A 25,292-nucleotide genomic window follows, 5' to 3' on the forward strand; every position below is an offset into this window, starting at 1 on the left:
ATACAGTCTGTGGTTGCACTGTGCAGTGGGGTGTTATTGCACAGTCGTGTTCTAAAATAAAGCAGCTTTCAAACAACAAGCTTAAAGAAAATGTTAATTTCTGTACCTGGGTGAGGACTTTGAGAGATGGATCGCCAGTGACAAATATGAGAAGATGTTTACCTGTGTAACTGAAAGACTTGGACGCCATTATTAATGAATGGGGCTTTGTAATGCACCTGCTGGTTCCATGCCAAGGGAGAGGATCACCTTTCATGGGAGAGAATGGCAGTTGTTTGTGCGTCATGGATGTCAAGCTACTGTTAGTGAAAAGAAATTTACATTGTGTGAGTGTGCATCTCTGTGCACACGCAGGCCTGCGTCTGTTCCTAGTGTGCTTGAGCATCCACATGCGTGTCTTCATGTGAGATTAGCCTAGACGCCTCTGTGCAAATGCTTCATACACTGATTTTAAATACGATGCAGGAAGAGGAGTGTTCATGTGTGCATGTATTTTTTATGACCTACAGGCAATTTCGTCTATAAACCTCTGAGAAGAATTCCTGATTATCAGTAATGTTTCCCAGCATATGTTGGCCAAAGGTTGTGGCCCAGTCAATGGACAAAGCTGACAGCCCACAGCAAATCAATCCCAGTGGGCGTGGATGATTTTACAATCGTGCAATAAGGGCAATTGCTGTATAAGATCCAACAATGGGCTAGCTGCATATGAGCCAATTCCAATGGCATTCTGGCCTACCTGTTACTGAGAAATGACATGTCTTCTAAAATTACATCATGAGGCAGAAATGATTAATGGCCTCAAATCGGATAAGAGGATTTGGTTGGTCCTGCTATTCCCTGCCTATTTCAATCATGTTGTGATGAAATGGATATAGTGTTAAGCATGCACTTAGTTTTCTAACCCCCTAACGTTTTTCTGTTTTGTTGAGCCTGGCGCTAGATCATTGAGTGTCACTAAACTTGCACATGTCAGTTGTTTTATTTGAGGGGATCTGAGGGACAAAACCACTTACTGGCTGTCAAATAGAATCCCTTCTGTTGATCTTCACTCTCTCACTTTTCATTTCCCTCCCGTCCTCTCTCTGGTTCTCTGACTCAATCTAACTCTGTCCCTCTCTGTTCCCCCCTCTTTCCCTCACTGGCTTGCCTCCAGCTTGTCTGCTGCAGTCGGTATGGAGCCCGAGTTCAAACACTGCAGACTTCAGCAGCATGAAACAGAGCCACTTGGAACCTTCCAGAAGTGTGGCACTACAAAGCTCTCTCAACAAGGTGATTTCATCCTCACTGGCTGCTATTCACTGTTAGCTGTACCTTTGCCTATAACAGGTGTCAGGAGCTGTACTTGCTGTGGATTTTTACTCTTTCTAAAAGTTTTCTGCACAAATCGTGTAAGTAATGTTGTAGCATAGCCTAATCTCAGTTTACTCTCTCAATCAATCGTGTAGAAGCTGAAACCAGTGGAATTGAGAAGCACTGCGGAGGTTATGCAGGGGCAGTTGTGTACTTTGGTCCCGAGACATAATAAGGAATTGACAGAGGCAGAGTGTTATAGCAGAGCCCTGTCCTTGACCCTGTCTGTAGCGTAGGCCAGGTCTGTCTCTGCAGTGGCAGGGACCTGCAGGGCTGTCTCGCTCCACACCCCCTTCAGATGATCTCATTCTGCGGGGGGCAGCAAGCTCCCCCACATGCTGCGGCCACTTCCAGCTGAAGGCTGCAGAGCAGGTGTCTTGTCATCTGTGCATGAATGTGTGTGTGTATGTGTATGACCATATGTGTGTCTGGGGCAACAAGAGTTCTGCCTTTCTGCTTAAACCTTACTCATAAACAAAAGGGATTGAGCTGCTTTGTGTGGAAGACTCAGCTGTGTTACCTGGTGGCCAGAGACGAAATTGCAGGGATCTGGCAAAACAGTAAAATTTGTAGCAAAACTTGTCTCAAGTACACTTTACTTGTGTATTTCCTTTTTACGCATACTCCTCTATATTTATATATACAGCCATTAATCACTAATTATGCTAATTACTTTGTGCAAAAAGACAAAATATGAGCATATTGTGCATTTTTATAAATTAAACTATGCAACAGCCTATAAAGTAGTTAACAGGGCGTTTCTGCACAGTGAGAACCTTTGATATTCAAAGTACTTATTGCTGATTTCTCTAAATGTTTACTGAAACAAAATGTTGAATGCAGGATGTTTACTTGTAATGGTATTTATTCCACTGTGGTATTGTGTCCTTTACTTACTTACAACTTCAGTCAAGAATCCAAATATTTTTCCACCACTGGGAATATTGTCATTTTCACTGTACTACGCTTTTTTAAACAACTATAGTTATTTGTTTCTTTCTTTTTTTGTAGATCAAGATTTAACTTAATATTTGACTTTAAGCATTGATTATCTTACAAGATATCATTTACTATTATCAGTTAAAAATAGTATGGCCGGGTTAACTTGTTTTAATGCAGGACAAAACATTTGTTGATGGTCCTCCTTTGTTTACCAGTGACCCAAAGCTAACCAGTACTAATATGCTCCAATACCTGGTCTTCTGTGTGTCAAATACTGTGGGACAGTTAAATAAAACGCAATTTAGAGACCCACCTCAGTTGTAGGTGGTGTAAATTCACAAAGAATTACCCAGCTATTTAAATTATTTACAGTCAGTCGACAAACAGTGTATCTTGGGTCCTTGGGCTTGCTCTGGGTCTGATGCAATTGTTTTTCTTTTCCTGCTTTATAATGCAGCTTTTCCAAAAAGAATGTGAGTATTAAAGTAGCTCTATTTTGACTAACTACATCATTTAACTACTACTTGTATTTTAATGCATCATTAATTAACATCCAATAACCCAATGCATTGTGAGTACTTTCACAACTTAGATCATTTTCCTGATAATACATTAACTTATATGGAGGTAACATTTTGAATTCTAAGACTGGAGTATTTTTTACTTCCTCCACCACTGAATAGATCAAAGATTCTTTGATTTAAAATCAGCATGTCAGCCTACATGTTGATGGTGATACTGAAGTTGATTTGACTTTGATTAAATGTATAAACTGATCAATATTGCACTGATCGTCATTGGAAAGCATGATTACAATACAGTAGCAATATTAGTGGTGGCTTTGAGTTCAGTATGTGACAGGCTTTCCCATCCTGGCAAAAAAAAAAACATCTGAAAATGACATGATTATTTTGCTATGATTGCTGTACTTACACGACTATGAGTTCTTAGCAGCTGCAGCTTGAAGCTTATGAACTTGCAAAAGAATGACAGTCCGGTGTTCATTTTTCCCTGTAATTGCAGGTCAGAGGTCACAGTGAGTTATAAAGAAAATGGTTGGTAAGGACTGACTGTCTCGGCCAAGGAATTCACTTTACCAAGATAAAGTTGCAGACCTTCATGTTAAAGGAAGTCTTTAAGGTCCAGTGTGTTGGATTAATGGCATCTAGTGGTGAGGTTGCAAACTGTGACCAGCAGAACAGCCCTTGTTTCAGCCTCTGCTAAGGTGGCTGCTAAAAATACTGAAGGCCCTCTGTAGAGCCAGTGTCTCGTTTGTCCATTCAAGTTCATGTAAAAAGACAGTGGCGGACAGGCGGGCTACGTGGAAGGGGACCTGCTCCTATATAAAAGGCTCATTCTGAAGTAATGAAAACATAATGATTGTTGATTATACACTAATGAAAACATAATTATGAATAATATATTCAATTTCTGCCCTTAAATCCTCTTAAATCCTACATACTGAACTTTAAACACTACCATTCTCTTCCCCCAGTAATAAAGTGGCATATTTGTCACAGCACCAACATCCAAGTTCCTTTGTTCTTAAAATAATATCACCACAACTCAATGTTGCTAAAGTGGCATTTTTAATGATTTATATTATATCAACACATTGATTTCTGACTTGCAATGACAGTCCAGCTTTACAAAAGAAAGCTGCCAGGACTGAATTACTCTGCTGTGTTAATTTAACTGGGATACAATCCAGCAATGAACAGTAATTTAGAGCATAAGTGAAATAAATGTTTTTAGAAACCAGTGATGCCTACTTGAAGTGTTTGCAAATTAATAACATATATAAATGATCTATTACGATTATGAGACTAAACTTTCTGATGTTAATGAGATACTGTAGATTCTGAACTAGAATCATGACAACCTTGATACTTAATATAACTGAGGGCAGGAACCTGATGCCAGGTATTCTGGCAAATACTAATGTTGCTATCAAAGAGACTTTTGGCCTGCTATCAGCTGGAAGCCAAAGACCACTGCAGTGGTTTACTTTTCATCACTGTCTCCAGCCAAGAGGTGGTCGAGTTCTGCTGGGTCAGACTCTGGCTGTAAACAGTTGTCGGGGCGAAAAGTCTTCTAGCTCGAACTTGACAGGTCCATCACTCAGCAGAGAGGTTTGGAAATAATTGACTTTAAAAGTCACTCAGTTTTAATTACTTATTACAGTAATAAATAAGGGTTGTTTAACTTGTTGTATAGAATATACATTGGCTCCAAAAGCACTGTATGGTTTTAGTCTGTGTTATCTGAGGCGCTGCCTCGGTGTGATATTGTCCAGGATCCGTGGGCTGAAGTGGGTAACGTAGTGAAGGGCAGGGTCAGAATAGTTGAAGGGTGGAGGGTTGTACTGCTCCTGGACGTAGTCTGGCAACAAATGGGGGAGGCTGGAAGAAAAAAATAAGACAATCAGAAGGCAGGAGTAGACAAGTCTACTTTTCAAGATGATGTAAAGTGACAAATAGGTTATCAATAAATATGTAAAATAATAAAAAAAACAGAGTTGTTGGCCTGTGCCAAGTGGATCATTAGTTGGTGTAAAGGTGATATATCTCCATCAACATCTACGTTTCTGCACCTTTGGCAGTGAATTTGAGGCTCTGATTAGTGTTGTCTATGATTCTCCATAAAGTAAACAATTAATTCAGGCAATTTATGGAAATGTTTGGATAGGCGGCAATTGTTGTGGAATATTCAGTGATTCATGAATATTCATGCAAGCTCTAACCTAGAAATTCTGGATGTTGAGAGATGCTGAAATCTGGGACTAAAGCTGATTAAAAACATGGTGCGAACATCTGCAGTGCTCCTCAAATCCAGATGTTTTGGATTGTATATCATTATAGTTGTACTTTCTGCAAATAAATGTATTCTCTCTGACAATTTGGCACAGCAACCTGGTGTGCCATGTATCCAAGAATTCTATGACTCAAAGTTGAAAATAACAACCCTTGCCAATGATTCCTTGGGAACTTCACTGTTAAAACCTTGTGACCTTTTGTTTTGTCCCTGACTACAGTTATTGTTGTGAAGTGTTGTGTTCAAAAGCGTAGTCCAAAATACAGTGTATAGATTTTAGATATTTTTTTTTTTAGACTAATTTATAGTACTTTATACATGCAATGGTCCAAATCTACATGGAAACATAGATTGTATGTTACTTAACTGACTTACTTAAATCATCATATCCTTTACCTTTAAGACCTTCAGGACTATTATATCATACCATATAATCCAAGTATGTCTCTGTCTTCACTGGTTTTTACATATTCAGTCTAATCTAACAACATAATCCCACAATGCTGGCGCTGACCATTATATCCATAGGGTCTAGTTTACAGACAGCAGAGAAAGCAGGACAGTCATCAGGGGGATTATGTGTCTCTATGGCCCACTAACACCTGGCCCAGATGCCATACATCTGTATACACATGCTAGAGCCAAGGACACATTATTATAATCATGCACAAACTCATGAATAGATACACTGCTGTGCACATTCACACACACACATATATACATGTGAATATAAGATGTACTTTAGCAGTTACAGCAGATTTTCCACATGGTGCATTCAGCTTTGCATGAAATCCTACTGTGACCCAATGTTTTTCTATGTGTCACTGAGAGTGTGGTTAAATAATTCCAGTCTCTTCACTGTGACTGATTTTTCGATCTGTATGGTCTGGTTAGCTAGTCTCCTCCTTTATTTAAAGAAACACTTCAACATTTTGAGAAACATGCTCTGTTAGAGAGTTAGATAAGAGGATTGATGGAATTCTTATATCTGTACGGTAAATATGAAGCTGCTTACCTTAGCTTAGCATAAAGACTGGAAACTTTATATCTTTGTTTAATCTGCACAAAAAAGAAAGCTACTGGTTGCAGCTAAGAAACAGTACGGCACATGATCTGGTTTAAAACCACAATGAGTCATTGTTACACTGAAAATAAGATAGGCCTAGCAAGTTAATTAGTGAGCTTTAGAGGGGTTGGTATGCAGATGTTGTTTTTCTGCTAAGCTAACCAGCTGCTGGCTGTAGCTTCATATTTACCATACAGATAAAAGCGACAGGAAAGCAAGCTATGAGATTCATTTAGCATTTTACATCACAGGGTTATGATGTTACATCACAAAACATTAGTTGTAGTCCCTTCATAGTACACACAAAGAGGCAGCAGAGTGAACAAGCTGTGTCTGGGGTGGGTGTTTTCTTTTAGCATACTGGGCTCTGCACAGGCACCTCACAATATCACTGATGCTCAGTAGATGGGGCAATGAGCCTGCATAGCCTTCCTCTCTTGGGCCATGCACATGCCAAAAGTAAAACTATTCTGTTAAGGAATTATATTGTTTGGTTTGATGATGCTGTTTTACCCATTTTCCTGTAAGTAAACAGAACCTCTCATCTGTGGAAGTGTTACCCTCATCATTACCTCAGTTTACTGTATATTCAATCTGCAAACATCCCTCAGTGTTACCCAAGTGCAGTTTCATAACTCAGACCAAAGCTGTTAGTAGGAAGTGTTTTTGTTTAATATAGTAAGAGAGTGGGCAGTCTGTCCTCCAACTGAGAAGTTAAATACAAGAAAACAGTGCTGCAGAAGACAGGATTTGAAGCCTTCAAGTTGCTTAGCAGACCTACTTGACTACTGTACCTTGGAACACTATCTCTCTCTCTCTTTTTCTTTCTGTGTGTGTGTGTGTGTGTGTGTGTGTGTGTCCTGGACATCCTCTACAGTAGTACATTGTTTGGCTGGCCAATCTAAATCTTTTTATTCATTAGTTTTAGTGATGGCCATTTAGCTAATCTATAAATATAGTATTAGTTGGCTGTAATGTTGATTACATATCAGAAAACATGTCTTATTTCCTATTTTTATATCCTTAGCGCTAGAGAGGCTAAAAACCTTTGTGCCAGGAACAGCCACATTGATACATAAATTAAAAGCACTGAAGCTAAAGTCTCTGGTCTTCTTGGAGTCTCCTAGTGGCCGTCTTTGATAACTCCTCAGTCTTAATTTTGGTGGGGAACTTCTATGTGGCCAGTCACAGAGAAGCCTCATTGGGATGACTGAGGAATTTTGTTTTTGTTTTTTGTTTTGTTTTGTTTTGTTTTGTTTTTGGTGGAGCATTCCTTTAAATACATTGTTTATCAGCACCAAATAGCCTGTGTAATATTTTTATTAACTTTCAAAACAACACTCTTTATAAGTCGGTCAGTCATGCGTGTTGTGTAGAAAGTGAAAAAAGAAACCATGTAAATTCTACTTCCTGTGCTTCTGGTGTAACTCACTCTCCCGTAACAGTCTTCTTGCAGCAGCAGAAGCAGGCCAGTGCAGCAAGGAGCAGCAGCAAAAGCAGAGGGATGCCGATGCCCAGAACCAGGCCAAGAACAAGATCCACCTCCCTATCATTCATCTGGTCCCTGTCTGCATAGGGTCAAACTAAATCAAGTCATGACAAATATTTTCATAAAATGCTTTCATCAAAGTGATAAAATGACTTTTTACAGAGTGTGAAATGACATAATAAATGTTAATGTGTCATTTGTAGGTTAGTAACTAGACAATGATTTTCTCCTAAATCACTGACATATGCTGTTAAACAGACAAAAAGCATTTCTGAGATGCATTTTGTGTGTTCAGCACAGCCATAATGCTGATTTTGACAGCTTAATAGCTTAAGATCCAATGCTGTACCTGCAGGATGGCTGTAAAGTGTGCTCAGAACCTCACCTAATATACACGACTGGGTTTCGTCCACATCAGTTGTGCCATTGCAAACACATCTGTAGCCTCCGTAAGTGTTGGCACAGAGGGCGGGATGGACACACACCGCCTCCCTGGCCTTACACTCATCCAGATCTGTAGGTTGGACAGTCCGAGAGCAAGTGGGACGGTAGTTATCTTACCAGTTTGTGCTGCAGTATATTATACAATACTATGACTAACTGAAATAGTGCAATATACTGTATGATATTAGTTATAGGTGTCATGTTGAAAATAGTGACAATCACTAAAAGCATAGCTAGTTTACCATCAACTTCTATGGCGCTGATGTCATAGTGGCTGCTGACTCGGGCCAGGTAGTCTCTGATGTACCAGTGGGGCGTGTCACTAGACACGTTGATACGATATTCAGCCACACTTGGACTGGATCCTTGTGCTGGATTCTTCTCACTAGCACTGTAGAATTTGTTCTGGAAACCCATCGACAGAATATCCACCAGCTGAGAAAGCAGGAGATAAATAATAAATGATCAATTATATCGCACTATAGACATTTGTCAAATTGTATTGTTATTGCTAATTATTATGTTACCAGCCCCCCACCTGTTGCAGTCCATCAGATCTGTTCTTCGTCCAGCCCACAGAGACATTGAACACATTACACCCTGCAGACACAGAACAGCAGCAGCAGCTGTATGGTGACTGAGAGTGTTCACCACAGTAAGACCAGAGGAAGAGCACAGCTATGATAAAGCTAGTGAAGCTTTACAAACAACCACATGGGAAGTCTTACCTGGAGGATTGGCAGAGTCACCTGCAGAGAAACACATCATTCAGAGCTCAGTTACATACACAGGTGGCAGACCGGACATGCACTCTACTGTAGAGCATTTTATTATTATTTATTGTAACTATAACAATGACAATTTCAGTTATTCTGGCTGATTATAGCTGAGTTGGAAATTAGTTGTTATTATTCATATTGATCTTGTTGATATTTAAAAATATTTTATAATTCCTCAGATTTGATGTTCAGTGAAGGTGTACTCTAAGTGAATACACTTAAATAACTTACATTTTATTTGTGCATGTCTTCATATTCTTATAAATTCATGCACATTGCTTTGAGACTGACCAGTGATTCTGCAACATGTAACAAGCACTTTAAGGTAGTTAGCGGCAAGTAAAGAGTAGGGACACACAGTTTTATGACTGTGTTGTGGACTTTCTGGATATTGTTTTGGACTTTTGCAATAAATAGATACAACTCTGATTCCAAAAAAAGTTAGGAAGCTGTGCAAAACATAAATCAATGGTTTGGCACAATGATTTTACTAAAGGTTCCTGAGCCTGAGTAATAATATCCTTTATACAGTCATATGTTTCACAAAGTGGTGAACTTCACCCCATCTTTGCTTATGAACGACTGAGCCTTTCGAGGATGCTCCTTTCATACCCAGCCATGATACTATCACCTGTTACTACTGAACATGTTTACCTGTGGATGTTCCAAACAGGTGTTTTTTTTTTTTTTTAGCAGTGCACAACTTTTCTTTTGTCTTTTGTTGCTCCTGTCCCAACATGTCTGAAATGTATTTCTGGCATCAAATTCAGAATAATAAGTTAATGAAGTAACCCATTAAATGTATTGTCTGCTAGCAAATTAATACATTTTGTTTTATTTATATATTATAGAGTATCCCAACCTTTTTGGAATTGATGTTATAAAAAGTGCCTAATTTTGTATATGGATTTGTGTGAAATCGAAGCCTGTTTTGTTTCATCTGCAAGCGAAGTAAGGTGAGCTGTGTGTGCAGTTTTACACTTTTAGATCCTACAGAAGGTACAGTATGCTGGGAATTATATGAGGTGACCAAAATCCATGTACATATTAGTATAAGGGGTCCCATCCTGTAAAGACAAGTATGATACAGTGTTTACATGGGCACTACTTCCACAATTATGTCACAAGGAAATTACAAGTGCCAGTTTTTACTATATAATAATATGGAATTGCCAGCCAAACATGGATGCTTCACGTGAGCCATATTCTTTATTTTGAGATAATGATGTGTGAATTTAATTAATACAGCGCCACAGTGTGTTTAACGCTCACAAGACCAATTCTACAGTCACATCTTGACTTGTTCACAGACATTTAAAATCTTGAAGTCATAAACATGGGAATCTGTCTTATCAGAATCTCCCACATCATATGACTTCTCCATAAGTCTTGAGAAGGGAGCTGATTAGGGAAAATGAATAACAACACCTGTGAAGGTGTACACCCCAAATCACAAATGCACTAAGACAATATATTTAATGTTTTATCTCATCAACGTTTTTTGTGAATATATGCTTATTTGGAATTTGATGCCAGCAACATTTTTCAAATAAGTTGTCTATTACCATTAGTAAATTGAACATATTATATAAGACATCAAGTGCTATTAAGTATTTGTAAATAAGGCTTGTACAGTACATTTGGCCTCTATGTGACAATGTTTCTAACTTACAGATTATCTTTTTTGTGAAATAAATGACTTGGGAGAAATAAACAAACATTATTGGTATATGTTCCCTTTCATTCTGTAACCTTTTTGTGAATGATTAAATATTACACTGCTGGCTAAATGTTAATGAACAGTTACAATTGTTCACTCACCGCATCCATCAGTGTCCTTCGAGTTCTGGTATCTACAAAAGCAGTCGACAGACCCGGGCTTGTTCTTACACTCAAACTTAGCATTGGGACAGGTTGAGAGCTCTGCACACTCATCTATATCTGCAATCGAAGAAGAATTTTGATTTGTTATATACAACTCATACTCATACCACAAGGAGAGCAAGCAAAGTTCACAAAGAAAGCCACACTCAAGGATTAGGACCTTCTTGATGTGAGGCAATAGTGCTGACAAGGACAGCTGTGTGGTTAGAACACTGTAAATAAACGTCTTGTTATTCATACTGAGGTGTTTGTTACCTGTGCAGTTGTGTCCATTTCCTGTAAATCCAGGCCTACATGTGCAGGTGTAGTTTTGTTTTGTGCTGCGGCAGTTGGCATCTTTGTGGCAGGGGAAAGGGAAGGGAGGGCTGCACATGTCTGACAAGGTATGCCGAGAAACAAAAATGAAATCAACGACAGGTAACGGACTTAATTTTGTTTTTCTCCAACCAACAAAGAGAAAATTCTGCCTACAAAAATCACAAATATGCTACAGACCACGTTCAAAGCACTTGTATCCCTGTTTTCCCCCAGAGACAGTGTTATCTGGACACTCCCCACAGGTGAACTGGTCAGGCTTTGACTCGGACTGGCACTGCACTCCCCGGAAACAGGGTTTGCCTCGACACACGTCTGGAGTGCTCCCACAGAACTTTCCACTGAATCCCTTTGGGCACAGGCACCCCACCACCTGGGAGACACAAACACGAATAACACAAATGGGCAAGGGACAGACGAAAGATTAAATTTTGACAGATTAAATTTTGTGGACAGCAATATGCTCCTCTTGCTTTCATAAAGGATGCTTAAGGGGAACTCTGAAACACCCTTTGTTAACATTTATAGAGTATGACCTCTTATCATGACTGCCACTATAATAATTCTATATAAGTTCACTTATGTAGAAATCCTCCTAATGCACTACACCTGTTTGTTCCTTTTAAAGGTCAGCATCAGCACAATCTAGAAAATTTGATGAATAAGTAAGAAAGAGTGGATAAGAGCATCTAAACTCAAAAATGTACCTGAAACCTTCCCTGCAGGTGGTTCTCAGTGATGCTGTCATATTGGCAGGTTCCTCCGTTGAGGCAGTTGCAGACGCGTACAATAGGGGTGAACAGAGAGCTGGTGAGCTCGTCACTGACTTTGATGGTCAGCTGGACAGGCTGTGTGGTGAGGAGCGTCCATGTCAGGAGGCCGTCACCTGCAGTGGAAAGCACAAGGGTTTTATTAACAGCAGTGTGACTTTGACTCAGTGTGACTGGGATTCGAACCCTCTTGCTGTGAGGCCAACCACTGTGCCACTGTGGGGGCTCTCTTTGGTATGTAGATTAGAGGTAAAAGTGTGTGTGTCTCGCACCGCTACTTATGGAAGCCCGTGCAGGCCTGGGGTAGAGCAGCGAGTAGGTGATGGGGTCTCCATTTGGGTCCTGAGCAACAATCTTAATGCTGATAGTAGAGTTGACTTTACAGCGGATCACTGTGGGCTCTGTCACTATGGGAGGCATATTACCTAGGAGACGACAGTGAAATCACATTGAATTAGTACAGATCGATGATGAAAGCACAAACTCATTTACAAAATAGCATCTTACCATAAATCCGAGCCAGGTCTTGATATTGCTTCTCGGCATCCAGAGTCCACTTGCCCAGGTCAGAGCTTCCAGAAGCTAGTGTGTCATGGACGCACTGCATGCTGCCTTTACAGCTCCTCCTCAGCTGCTCCACCTCAGCAGGACTGATGGTTTCCAGCAGACTCTTAAAAGAGACAGATTCCAGGGGAACCAGTGCAGGTGGAGAAAACAACAGGCTCTCCGGAACTGGAACTGCCCCTAGAAACACACACACACACACACACATCAGTACAGATGTGGGGACAGGTGTGTGTAGCTGTGCAAAACACCCTATCAGTTGTCTAGATGATGACCACCATACTGGACTGCATGATCACATGAATGGTGGAAAAGTGGAAGGATTTTACTCTTGGAAAGGCCTGAACAAAATGTTCAATACAGGGATTCCAGAAATTGTTCAGTGTCGTGCATGAACATTGTAGGGTCCATAATACATATGATAAAGTCAAGGTGGAGACCCGTGGATGCTATAGGCATGGTAGATCTTCAAATACTCAGCATGGTCCAAAAGAGAAGAAACTCTTGGGGGTGTGGGAGAAGAGGCAGCATGGATGAGGTGTTGAACTGTATCCTGAATCCTGTGTATTCATCTCATGTTCCAGGCAATCCTCAGTACCCATGAATATGAACATTGAAGCATAATTCTAATGTAGGATTAGATGGCAGAACCCCGAGAGGACTGGATGGATGGCTAATGATAGGACTGGAGGGCTAATGATAGAACGGTCCAGGTATTATTATTTGGTGCAACACTGCAATGAACAGGGGTCGAGGGCTCACTGTAAGCCAGCTAGTCATCCTGATACCAGGAGACATCAGCGCAATATTAATTTTATGCATTCAGTATTTTACAAGCTTTGTATGATTTAACTTTTATAAATTACTTCTCAACGTTTCTCTTCAAACACAGTTAAAGAGTATAACCATATCCATCTATGGTCTACTCACAGGACAAGCCAAAGTTATGCAGTTTCTCTTCTGAGGGTGGGTTGTGGTCCTCTGAGGGGAGGAGTCTGCCATCGGACATGAGGAAATCATCAGAGCGGTTGGAACTCCAGAGACCCATGAGACCCACAGTGCGGTTGTAGAAGGTCTGAGGAACCTCCACCATGGCCGCCAGCTGACTGTGGCCTTCAACCCGCCACACCACCACATGGAGACCACCTGCGTACACCGCTGTGCAGTGTTTCAGTGAGATACAGCGCACAGCAAAGTCCTTCTCACCCATGTGGATGATACCTGAAAGGTCAGTTAGGACATATTTGTCATCATGTCAGTAGATCATTTGGTCAACCACAGCATTTAGGTCTTAACTATATACTTACATTATACATTATACAGGCTTTTTAAAACCTGCTTCCACACTCTGGTGTCTCACACAAAAACAAAACTGCTTTTTACTTTTATGTCAGGTGTGTGTGGTGATCTTTACCAACTTTGACTGGGACCTCAGCATCATCCACAAAGACCTGCAATTGGTCTCCTTTCTCTGCACATCTCCATTCAATCTGAAAATCATATGTGAATATTAGGAAGAGGAAATTACTGATGCTCCTTGAAATTGATATTGATACTTTTTATAAGAGTAGAAATGTTCTCATTCTCTCTTTTCCCAGAGTTATCAGAGAAGATTGTGTGTTTTTAATAAGCTGGAGGCCATTAGCTTATCTAAAACACAGAGACTGGAAGCAAATGCAAATAGCCAACTTTGAAGTTAAAATATGCAGTATGTATGCAATATCCAGCATCTCTAAAACTCATTAGTTAACACATTAATTTAACACAGCTTGTAGCTGAAGTGGTAGTTATGTGCTGTAACCATTTCTTAACAAACAACAGCTTGTCTACCCATCCAGTACTTCTATGCAGCACCTGCACCTACAGGTCAGGTTGCCAGGTCTCTTTTCAGGTGCAATGGTGCCAAATCCAATAACCTCAGGGGGATGACGAGACTACATGAAAATTGGTCACAGTGTCTGCCAAATTAAACACCAATAAACAACACTGATTAATGAGTTTAGAAGTTGTTGGCAGGTGTATTTTTGAACTAGACTAGCTGTGCTAAGTTAGACTAATCAGTACCAGCTGTTTACATGTGAAAGAGGCATTAATCATCTATCTGTCACAAAGAAAGTAAAGAGGCTTATTTTTTCAGATTTAACAGTTCCTTTAAGACACACAAACTGCTTGTGGAATACACACACAGTCACGCTGTCTTCACTTCACAAACATCCTGACCTTGCCGATGCCCTGGTGGAAGGCAGCCATGCGCACCACTACTGGGACTTCAATGATCCCCTTTGCATCTATGTGTAGCTTGTCAGTCTGTCCTTGCAGAGTGAAGATATTAGAGCCTGTGGTGGAGGAAAGACGCAATATAACAAACTCTCCCAGGGCCTTGAAAGAGTACTCAGTCCCATCGAAGGTGATGAAATGGAGACCACCATACACCATCGCTGCAAGGAAAACAATGACGAAGGAGATTTTCAGAAAAATAATTTAAATTCATCACACTATATTCCTTGATGAAAGGTACAGTAAGTTTTCTGGCAATGATTGGATATATACACCAGTGTTTCTTTTCACTGGTTATTGTACAGATGGTGCTCTTTTGCTGGCTTTTGCTTGTGTATGTTTACTGGGAACAATCCCTCACCTACACCCTGTGTGGCCTTCTTGGCTGGGTTACAACCATTGGGACTGGCCCAGCTGTAACCTTGGCAACGGTCCAGTGGTCTCTTGTTGAGGTAAAGATGGCACAGAGGAGACTCAATACAACACCACTGGAATGGGAGGAGATCTTCATCTGGAGAGAGAAGTTTGATGAGATACAAGTGACTGTGGCAGCATGGGTTTCTGGTGAAAGGTTTGATCCCAGCAACAGACATGCATCACAGTAATCCTAATAGTGTAAACTAAAAAAACAACATTTTCTCCTTAATAGTATGTGAAAACATTATTATTTACAAACATTATTATTATTTATATATGTATATCTACAGACACCTTTGCTGTGTATCTCTCTCTCACACTTTGAATGCTGTGTTTACAAACAGCAAATCCTGCAAATTATGCCTTTAATTAATTCATTTCTGCTGTCAAGACTTTTTTTTGGACCTTCTTTGCAGCAAATCTTGACTTTGATTCAAATAATGCAGTATTTAAAACAACCCTGGGTAAAAACATTCTTACTTTTATGGTGGATTTAACCAAAAATCACATGTATTACCGATATGTTTCTGTATGCTGTGTCCGAAGAAGTAGCGTTCATTGTACCCAGCCAGCAAGGGACCATCCAGTTCATACACACATCTCTTTCCTGAACCATGTCTGTTAGAGAGGATGGACTGGAACATGTGGCCCCCGGTACCCCCCCATCGCTGTCCCCTCAGCTTTGTCACAATTGAACTTGAGTCAGTGGTATCCTGCAAAAACGACTGGTCCTGCAGAGCCTGGGTGCGGGTGCAGGGACATGAAAACAGCCCCTTTGTCCACTCAGCAGGGTCAGGCTCCTTCATCGCCCACACCTGGCACCTGATACGGGGATCTGACCCTGCTGGTCCTGTCAAATCATACACCAGCTGACCTGACTTCCCCATGGTCCCTGTTATCTCCTGAGGCCTGTACCTGCCCCCAGGCCCAAAAAGGTTTTCTGGGGGGACAGTGGGCTCCTTGTGGTATGAGATTCCATCTGTGAAGCCGATGAGAGCGTTATGGTATAGTCTCTGGCCAGGACCCCAGCGCATGTCCCCGTATCGCAGGAGAGCAAATGAACGCACTCCATCCGTGGTCAGGATACATTGGAAAGTGTTAGTCTGAAAATGGCAAAACAAAACTGTTTCAGTAATCAAGTGCAGTGAAAGCTCATATTAACTCGTTAATATGAAAAAACGGACATTGCAAAAAGACATACAATAGACATATGGCAGCAACTACATTCAAATCTTGATGATGAAACAGCCCCAAGGTGGCAGCAGAGTAAACAAAATAGAATGAGTCCTCTAAATGACAGAACAGCTGCTTTCCCTGAGCTGACAGCACGCATTGCATACAATAACAGCGTGCAAAGTAGGACAAGCACGCAAGTCAACAGTAACAGTCCCTGCTCCATCACACCTTTCACTAAGACTGGAACATTTAAAGGACAGGTAGAGCTTCAGTCAGACAAGTATGAAGTGATGATGAGTTTGTATTCTTATTGTGTTTAATATAGATGCTGGCATTATTACGCCATGTAAGACATGTTTATTTAGCACATGTCTTACATGGCATAATTATTTTTAGTAAACTATTCTGTTCAATTACCACTTAATCATCAATTATTGTGTATGTACTTTGTACTAGGGCTAACACAATATAAGATTCACTGATTTTCACTGTACCATTATAGTGGCCATACAAGTTCACAATAACAATATAAGATATCTATAGAAAATTAAAAGAAATACCATTGGTTAAATTCATGTTTAACTTTACTCATTGTGTGTTTTGTCTGTTTTCTGGCAAATGAATTACACTCAAAATACAAGTGTAGGCAGGTGGAGAGTCTGTTACTATAACTGTACAATATTGTACAAAAAGAGCAGTTACACTTAATGAACAGTGAAGTGGCAACCAGACAAATAGATAAACGAAAGATCCACAAGGCCTGACATTACCAGTAATATTTCATTTTTTAAATATGAAACATGACAGTGTTATTGATAAATATGTGTTGGAATACTTTTTCTTAATTTGGGGTGCAATTTTAGTTTTTAGAAAAAAAGAAAAACCTGTTTCAGAAGAATAAGATATATTCATGCTTTGTAGCTTGAAAAAAACAAACAAACAAATTTTTACCTCTGAGATGTTGATCTTCTGGTAGAAGACAGGCATTACATGGTCCCAGGTGATTTTGAGGATCCAGGAAGGGGTGAAGACAGGCTTGTTTTTCCGCTCCTCAAACTTTGTCACTTCCTCTGCTGTGCGATTAAACACTACCTGGGAGTAGATATCCGATATATCCGGCTCATGGTATTCCTGAAAGATTAAAACAAGAAACGGAGCAGTAATATGAAGCACAAGTTTCAGCATAAAGCTATTAATGATAACATATGGCAGGTGGAGACATCTAGCCTGATAGAACAGCCGTCCATTCCCATGGGTGAGGTCAGCATCATCCCAAAACACCGCTAATAGGGACAGATTCATGTTGTCAGGGAAACCATTGGCTAAGGGAGCTGGGAGCAGGTACTGCTGGTTCTCAGCAACAGATTGAAACTGAACAAGGCCATTGTCAGAAAACTGAGGAAGGAAAGACAGAGAGAGAGTTGATTTGAGACCGATATCCAACAGTCATCTTCGGCATAAAATCACAACTTGTAGCTAACTTTACTGGAGTTACAGCAGCTCGTCTCTTTTATTTATTTTTAATTTCATTTTGTCATTTATTTTAAGCTCCACAGGGATCACTTTTTGTGTGGGTAATGTTATGCTGCGATCTACACATTATAGATTGAAGTAAACCATGTTTGCTACAGTATCAAATATTACACTTCTGAATGTTATTCAGAGAATCCTTTATATTCCATTAAGCTTTACCGTTACTTCTGCCAAGGAGGTTATTAGATATGATGTTTGAAAAATATGTCAAAACCTTATCAAAACATACAAATCAAATGCATATATTTGTGTGCAGTGACATTTTGGATTCAGATGTAACTTTTCTCAATATTCTAAATTATTTGAAAACAACAATTTTTGAAGATTACACAACTGTCCCTTCAATCTTTCTGATGTTGTAGATTCAGTAAGACACTTACATAAACCCTGTCATGCAATTTTCCCATAAAGGGGAAACCCATTGGTGGTGTGATGTATGGGGAATTTCCATCCTCTGTGTCCATCTTTACTCCTTTATCACCAACCTCCGCTCCAAAAGGGTACAGGCTACTCTCTATTAGGAAACACAGACAGTTAAATGGCAAATTAAAATAGCTTTTTTGTGATCAAACCAAACATGTTACCAGCATGTGAACTGGCTGTTTAAACTGTTATTCAGAAATCAATTTAATTCATTTACTTAAGTACTGTATTTAAGCACAAATCCTTTCCAATTACTTGACTATTTCCATTTTTTCCACTTTCTCTTGCATTCCGCATTTTGCACACCCATATTGTACTTGAGAGCACATAGTGGGGCCAGACACACAAGGCTACAAGGCTACATTAAAGCCAAGTAGCACATTTTTAAATGCATTTATTTTATCGTCAATTGGACCAAAAATCCCACTGATAATAAATACCAAAAGCTTTAATGGACCAGGCCAATCATCAGTCTCTGATCTCTCTAATCTCTCTATTATGAATAAATTAAAAAAAACATACAATGACATACACAAACATAGATATTGAAGTATGATTATTAAGACAGGTGATTAACAAAGACATAGCCAACCCATTCTGCAGATTGTGCTGTTTTGGGGACAGGAACAGCTGTAAGACCCTGGCAGGTTTGTGCAAGATGTTTGCTTAGGACATGCCAAGGAAGACACGCACTCATTCAAGTCCACACATCCTCCTTTTCCATGACCGTTGTCTTTGGTAGCATTCCAGCCTCGACTGCAAGAGCACCCGAAGCCTCCTACATAGTTGGAACAGGTGGCAGTAGAGTGGCAATGCCCGTTAGCCTGTTGGCACTCATCCAAGTCTACACAGAGTGACCCAATACTGACGAAACCAGGATCACACACACATACAAATGACCCTGGGGTGTTATAGCATTGAGCTTGATGGTGGCATGGCTTGGTTACGGCAACACACTCATCCACATCTTTGCACCATGAGCCATTTCCTGCAAAGCCCAGAGGGCAGTGGCATGAAAAGGAGCCAGGAGTGTTCCAGCACCGTGCCAAGGGGTGACACACTGAATTCCCACATTCATTGGTGTCGACACATGCTTGTTTCTCCTCATGATATCCGGGAGGACAAGAGCAGTTATAAGCTCCAGGCAGGTTAGTACACAACTGGTCAAAGCGGCAAGTGGTGTTGTCCTTGCATTCATCTACATCCTCACAGCCCAAGCTAACAGACTTGTACCCAGGAGAACACAGACAGAAGAAGGACCCTGCTGTATTGTTACATAATGAGTTATCAGGGCAAGGGGTGATATCTGGGTCATGACACTCATCCACATCCTGACAATCTGCACCATTCAGAATAAACCCCTCATTACACGGGCAATGATATGAACCAGGGACATTGACGCATGTGGAATGGGGCTTACACACTGAAGAGTTGAAGGAGCATTCATCAACATCCATGCACTCTGTCCCATTATTCCAAAATCCTTTGAAGCATTCACAGTAATATGAGCCGATAGCATTCACACACGTGCCATTTGCACAGAGTTCCCCCAGCTCTGTGTCACTACATTCATCAATGTCTACACACAAGTCATCCATGCTGGAAAATCCACTGTCACAAATACAGAGGTAGCTTCCATTGGTGTTGATGCATGTGCTATGCTCAGGGCAAGTAGAGTTGACAAGGCATTCATTGATATCCTGACAGTCAGTGTTGTTGCCTTGATACCCGTCCCAACACTCACAGTTAAAAGATCCAACTGTGTTTAGGCAATTGGAGAAATTAGGACACTGGATGATGTCAAGAGAGCACTCATCTATGTCCCAACACAGGGAGTCATTGCTTGAGAAGCCTAGGTCACAGGTGCATTCATAGTCCCCCTCTATGTTAGTACAGGTACTGTTGTCAGGGCAGATGAAATTCCCCATCACACATTCGTCCATGTCCTGACAATGTGTCCCATTGCCTTGGAACCCTTCCCAGCACTCACAGATGTAGGAGCCATTAGTGTTGAAGCAGTAGGAGAAGGCAGGGCAGGTTTGGTTTTGTGATTGCTTGCATTCATCCACGTCCCAACATTCGGTGCCACTTCCTTCATAACCAGTTATGCACTGACAGTAGAAGGAACCCTGGTGTGTGTGGCACTTGGCAAATGAGTGGCAGACACTACTAGCATTCAAGCAGGTGTCTTCACTCATGCATGTTCCCTGGTCGTACACCATATCCAAGATACATGAACATGTGTAGGAACCAGGGGTGTTGCTGCAAGTCATATTCCTGCTACAGGTTGTGGCTAGCTGACACTCATCCACATCCTCACAAACAAAGCCATCGCCCTGGTATCCATCCTGGCACTGGCAGATGTAGGACCCGTTTGTGTTGTGGCACAAAGCCTGGACACTGCAGTTGTGTGGCAGAGTGGAGTTCTGCTCGCATTCGTTAACATCCTGGCAGTCAAAGCCATTGCCCTCCATACCAGGTGGGCAGGCACAGTAGAAAGATCCAGGCGTGTTAGTGCAGGTGGCAACAGGATGGCATCCTCCATTTTGGACTTGGCACTCATCAAATTCTATAATTTATCCAAAATTGTACAGTGTCAAGGAAGCAGCCCCAAATGGTGCTAAAAGAAATCTCACAAAAGAGTCTACTTATGAAGGGAAAACACACAACTGGTGCAATGGATGTTAATAATGAGCAATTGATGCTTACCAGAGCAGTTCTTCCCGTCACCTGTGAAGCCACTAAGACAGGAGCAGGAATGGCTGCCTACTGTGTTGACACACTGAGCAAATTCACTGCACTCCTGCTGCCCTGTCTCACACTCATTCACATCTAGAAAGGTAATAGACAAATACAGAGGTTAGTAGGCAGAAAGAGATGGAGGTTAACAGCTTCCCATTAGAGGACACTCAATTATAAGAGTTAACAAGTGATGTTAAAACCAGGTTTTACAGATAAACTTTCATTTTGAAGTGAGGCAAAACAATTTTTTTATTCTGGTATCATGTCAAGCTGAAATGTGGATTTACCTTATCAGCTTATCTAGCAAGAAAAGTGGCATTGTACACATTATGTGCATTTTATGAATTTTCCTTTCAAATTAGCACAGTTCATCATAGCCTGAATTGTTATTTTTGGTTCACTTTATGATTTGTTCATATGAATCACAGACAAATCACACTTGTGGGCAGCAAAGCAGAGTTTATAACCAGGCTAAATTAGCCACAGTTTATAGATTTATCAGAATAACAATAAAAGAACTGCATTTTACCAAGACATTGTGTTCCATTCAGAGCGTAGCCTTTCTTGCAGACACAGGCAAACGATCCTGGGATATTCGTACACTCAGTTTCATTTTGGGGACAAATGTTTTCCCTCTGGCATTCATCTATGTCAGAGCAAGTCAGGCCATCACCCACGTAACCCAGGTCACACACACACTGGTATCCAGCAGGCGAACGGTGGCACAGGCCGTGACTATGACAGGCAGGGTCACACAACGGTTTGGGTGGCACACAGGAGTCATTGAAGGCCACCGTACCATTCAAACATGAGCAGACGTAAGCACCAGGGGAGTTGATACACCTTGAGAAGGCTGGGCATTTGGTGTTAGAGAAGGTGCACTCATCCACATCTTCACAGGAAAAGCCGTCACCTGTGAAACCCTGCTGACATGAGCAAGAGTAGTCCCCTATGAAGTTGTTGCATAGTGCTTGTGGGTGGCATGTATCCTCTGCAGAGCACTCATCTATATCTTCACACCGGGTGCCATTTGCTGAAAAACCTCGCTTACAGGTGCAAGTGTGGGACCCAAGGGTGTTGAGGCATGTGGCATTGACATGGCAAGGGTTGTCTTTACACTCGTCCATATCAACACAGTCCATGTTGCTGGCAGGGCGGTAGTAACCAACTCGGCATGGGCACTCAAATGATCCATCGATGTTCTTGCACTCTTCATTTACTCCACATGGATTGTTCAGTTCCATACACTCATTTATGTCCTGGCAAAAAGTTCGGTTAATCAAAATGAAGCCTGACTCACACTGGCAGGAGAAGGAACCCTGTTTATTGACACATGTAGCTTTATTTCGGCAACCTCCATTATCCACCAGACACTCATTCACATCTTTGCACTGGATCACCCCATCTCCAGAATAACCCACCTGGCAAGTGCAGTTGTAGGAGCCCGGAAAGTTAATGCAAAGAGCATCGGAGTGGCACTGTTTAGCCAGCGAGCACTCATTCACATCCACACAGGTGAAACCATCTCCTGTATACCCTGCTGCGCACTTGCAGGAGAAGGAGCCAGGTGAATTTGTGCAGGCTGCATGACGGCTGCAGTGCCCTGCCACACACTCATCGAGGTCATGGCACTTAGAGTTATTAAAGATGAAGCCGCTGCCACAGTCACAGTAATATGACCCGGCAGTGTTGACACAGGTAGTGGTAGAAGGGCAAATGTTGGGTGTTGCACACTCATCGATGTCTTCACATGATCGGCCATCTCCTACAAAACCTCCTAGACAGGAGCACTCGTAACTCCCCAGTCTGTTGATACAAACAGCATTGGGGTCACACTGATTGTCTTCATTGCATTCATTTATATCTGCACATGTCAATCCATTTCCTACAAAACCACTTTTGCAGGTACACTGATATGACCCCATTGTGTTCACACAGTCTGCATATAGACTGCAGATGTTGCTTGCGCATTCGTCGATGTCCACACAGCTCTGGCCATTACTTTCAAAGCCATTGCTGCATGTGCAGCGGTAACTGCCAGGCAGATTTTTACAGCCTTTGTAGCCAAGTGATGAAGAACACACACGAGGAGTCTCTGAACATTCATCTATGTCAAGACACAGGTAGTTTCCATTGCCCTTATAGCCAGCATTACAGGTACATACATAAGACCCAGGGTTGTTGGTGCAGGTGGCATTCCAATGGCAGATTCTTTGGTTAGCACATTCATTAACATCAGTACACTCGAAGCCATTACCCTTGAAGCCAACTTTACATTGGCACTGTCGCCCACCCTCATAGTTTGTACAGAGTGCACTAGGATGGCAACCCCCATTTTTTTTTTGGCACTCGTCAATGTCCTGGCAGTCAATGCCATCTCCAACATATCCATTGAGGCAGACACAGCTGTAACTGCCCAGGGTGTTGTTGCAGTGGGCTTTCGGGTGACATCCGTGCAGGCCACTGAGACATTCGTCAATGTCACTGCACAGCAAACCATTGCCCTCGTAGCCCATGGTGCACACACAGGTGAAGTCGTTTCTGACCTTCAGACACTCGGCCTGAGGGTGGCACTTGCTGCCAGCTGCCTCACATTCCTTCAGGTCAACAACTGAAAAGAACATGAAAGTTAAACAATACTGGTTTTAATTATGTATGTGTATATGTGTTCTTTGATGGTCACAAAAACTTTTGTGATTTCGTGTCTGCTGTCTGGTAGTTGGGTAAAACAGTAATGACAGTTTATTCAAAGGTAATATACCTGCACAGCAGCATTTCAGCAATGCAAATAGACTTATCAACCACAGGGGTGGAAACCTGAGAGGGCAAAGAAAAGAAGATCATGAGAATAATCCATCTTCCTAATCCAATCCATTTTTTAGATTACATACTAATTTTTTTTTTAGTCTTCATATTCAGTACAAGAGAGATACGGGTGCACATGACAGTGCACTTTTTAAATCAAAAATACAGAATATTAATGCCACAAAGTTCTGTTCTTTAAGCAGCTGCACATCACATGAAGTCTGAAATGCCATCCAGCTGGGAGGTAAAGTCTCGATTTGACCTAATTGCACAGTATGTGTTACCTGTACTTTGTGTTTCCACAGCCTACTTTCATACCACTGAACAATGATCTGGTGTCTGTTGTTATAGTCAGTGTAACACAGAGAATGTTATTGTCTTATTCTGACTCACCACCCAAAGAGGTCATTTACCGTCTCCTTCTCTTGCTAATCCCACATCGTAAATGATCTTTACAGCCTATAGTTTGCCTATGTACTTTTTATTGTACTCAATTCAACACCATATTTATCTATTTTTCAATGTTTGTTATTAATTAAAGTCTAGTTTCAATACCTATATAATTCACTTATATGATAGAGGCTCTATGAACCACAGTCTGTAAATGCTGGACTTGTATTTTTTGAATTTTACGATGTTTTCAGCCTCAGTCTTTGAGTCACGGAGTGACTATGGCCTTGGGAGTGAGCACTCTGATGGATTGTTTGGATTTATGGTCTTATCATATGATTTAAGAACACTGCAGCTGATTGGTTAACTGATATCAGACTAGACACACCAGAGTGGTCTGGTTTAGAATCTGTTCTTCCACAATGATCTGTGCATGTCTGTCAGTCACCCCACTACTTTTTACAGACAATAGCTCAAAGAAGTATTTGAGTTGAATTCTGAGAATAATGACAACAATCCCATTTTGTTCTTATTGGGTTACCATCAAAATGCCAGTATTCTCTCCAGGCCTTTCAGGGCTATTGTCTGTCTATCAGGAGAGGCTCTGGATGAACAGTGAGAGTATGAGGCATAGTCCTATTACATAAAAGTAGGACTGTCTACTGTAAATCATAGCTTCCCTGAGGGACTGTAACTATGACAAAGATGATTATGATGGCTGTCATAAGGTCCAACGCCATCTGCAACACTTGTAGCCTTAAGACAACTTAAAACATGAGTAAATTGCCAGTGCCATTAAAGTCCACAATAGCACTAAAGCTATTGTTTTCTATAGTTTTCTATTTTACTCTAACATTCAACTTTTCCCTAAACTGAACTCATCTGATATTTCTTGTCTATATGAGTATTCTGTTCATTCCATTTTATAAAAACACTTTGACACTTTCAAAAATATGCTTAGATGCTTTCTTGTGGACAATTAGATGAGTAGACTGGTACCACTTATCTGTTAAATATAAAGCTAGAGGCAGCAGTTTACCTTTGCATAGAGTTGCAGAGTGTAAACAGTGGGAAACAGTCTCACTCTGACAAAAGGTACTATAAAAAAT

The 25,292-nt window shown here is 41.0% G+C and overlaps 2 protein-coding genes across 2 annotated transcripts; both read right to left on the reverse strand.

Moving 5' to 3' along the window:
- Positions 1 to 3,867: 3,867 nt before the first annotated feature.
- On the reverse strand, positions 3,868 to 12,879 carry LOC124066285 (neurogenic locus Notch protein-like). The gene is made up of 13 exons (XM_046402554.1): positions 12,861 to 12,879; positions 12,364 to 12,600; positions 12,129 to 12,281; positions 11,794 to 11,972; positions 11,267 to 11,459; positions 11,027 to 11,146; positions 10,709 to 10,828; positions 8,837 to 8,857; positions 8,647 to 8,708; positions 8,351 to 8,543; positions 8,050 to 8,178; positions 7,608 to 7,743; positions 3,868 to 4,697 (listed from the first exon to the last, which is right to left on the reverse strand). The coding sequence occupies exons 1-13, from the start codon at positions 12,877 to 12,879 to the stop codon at positions 4,556 to 4,558; spliced, it is 1,704 nt and encodes a 567-aa protein (XP_046258510.1). The 3' UTR covers positions 3,868 to 4,555.
- A 463-nt stretch (positions 12,880 to 13,342) lies between these two features.
- Positions 13,343 to 23,918, reverse strand: LOC124066286 (fibrillin-1-like). Its single transcript, XM_046402555.1, has 11 exons — positions 23,750 to 23,918; positions 21,518 to 23,599; positions 20,956 to 21,078; positions 18,839 to 20,815; positions 18,204 to 18,337; positions 17,242 to 17,685; positions 15,632 to 16,217; positions 15,059 to 15,208; positions 14,641 to 14,858; positions 13,835 to 13,910; positions 13,343 to 13,641 (listed from the first exon to the last, which is right to left on the reverse strand). Exons 2-11 carry the CDS (start codon positions 23,502 to 23,504, stop codon positions 13,343 to 13,345), a joined length of 5,994 nt encoding a protein of 1,997 aa, XP_046258511.1. The 5' UTR covers positions 23,505 to 23,599; positions 23,750 to 23,918.
- Positions 23,919 to 25,292: the final 1,374 nt, after the last annotated feature.

The sequence above is a fragment of the Scatophagus argus genome, chromosome 10 (genome assembly GCF_020382885.2).
Source record: "Scatophagus argus isolate fScaArg1 chromosome 10, fScaArg1.pri, whole genome shotgun sequence".
NCBI lineage: Eukaryota > Metazoa > Chordata > Actinopteri > Scatophagidae > Scatophagus > Scatophagus argus.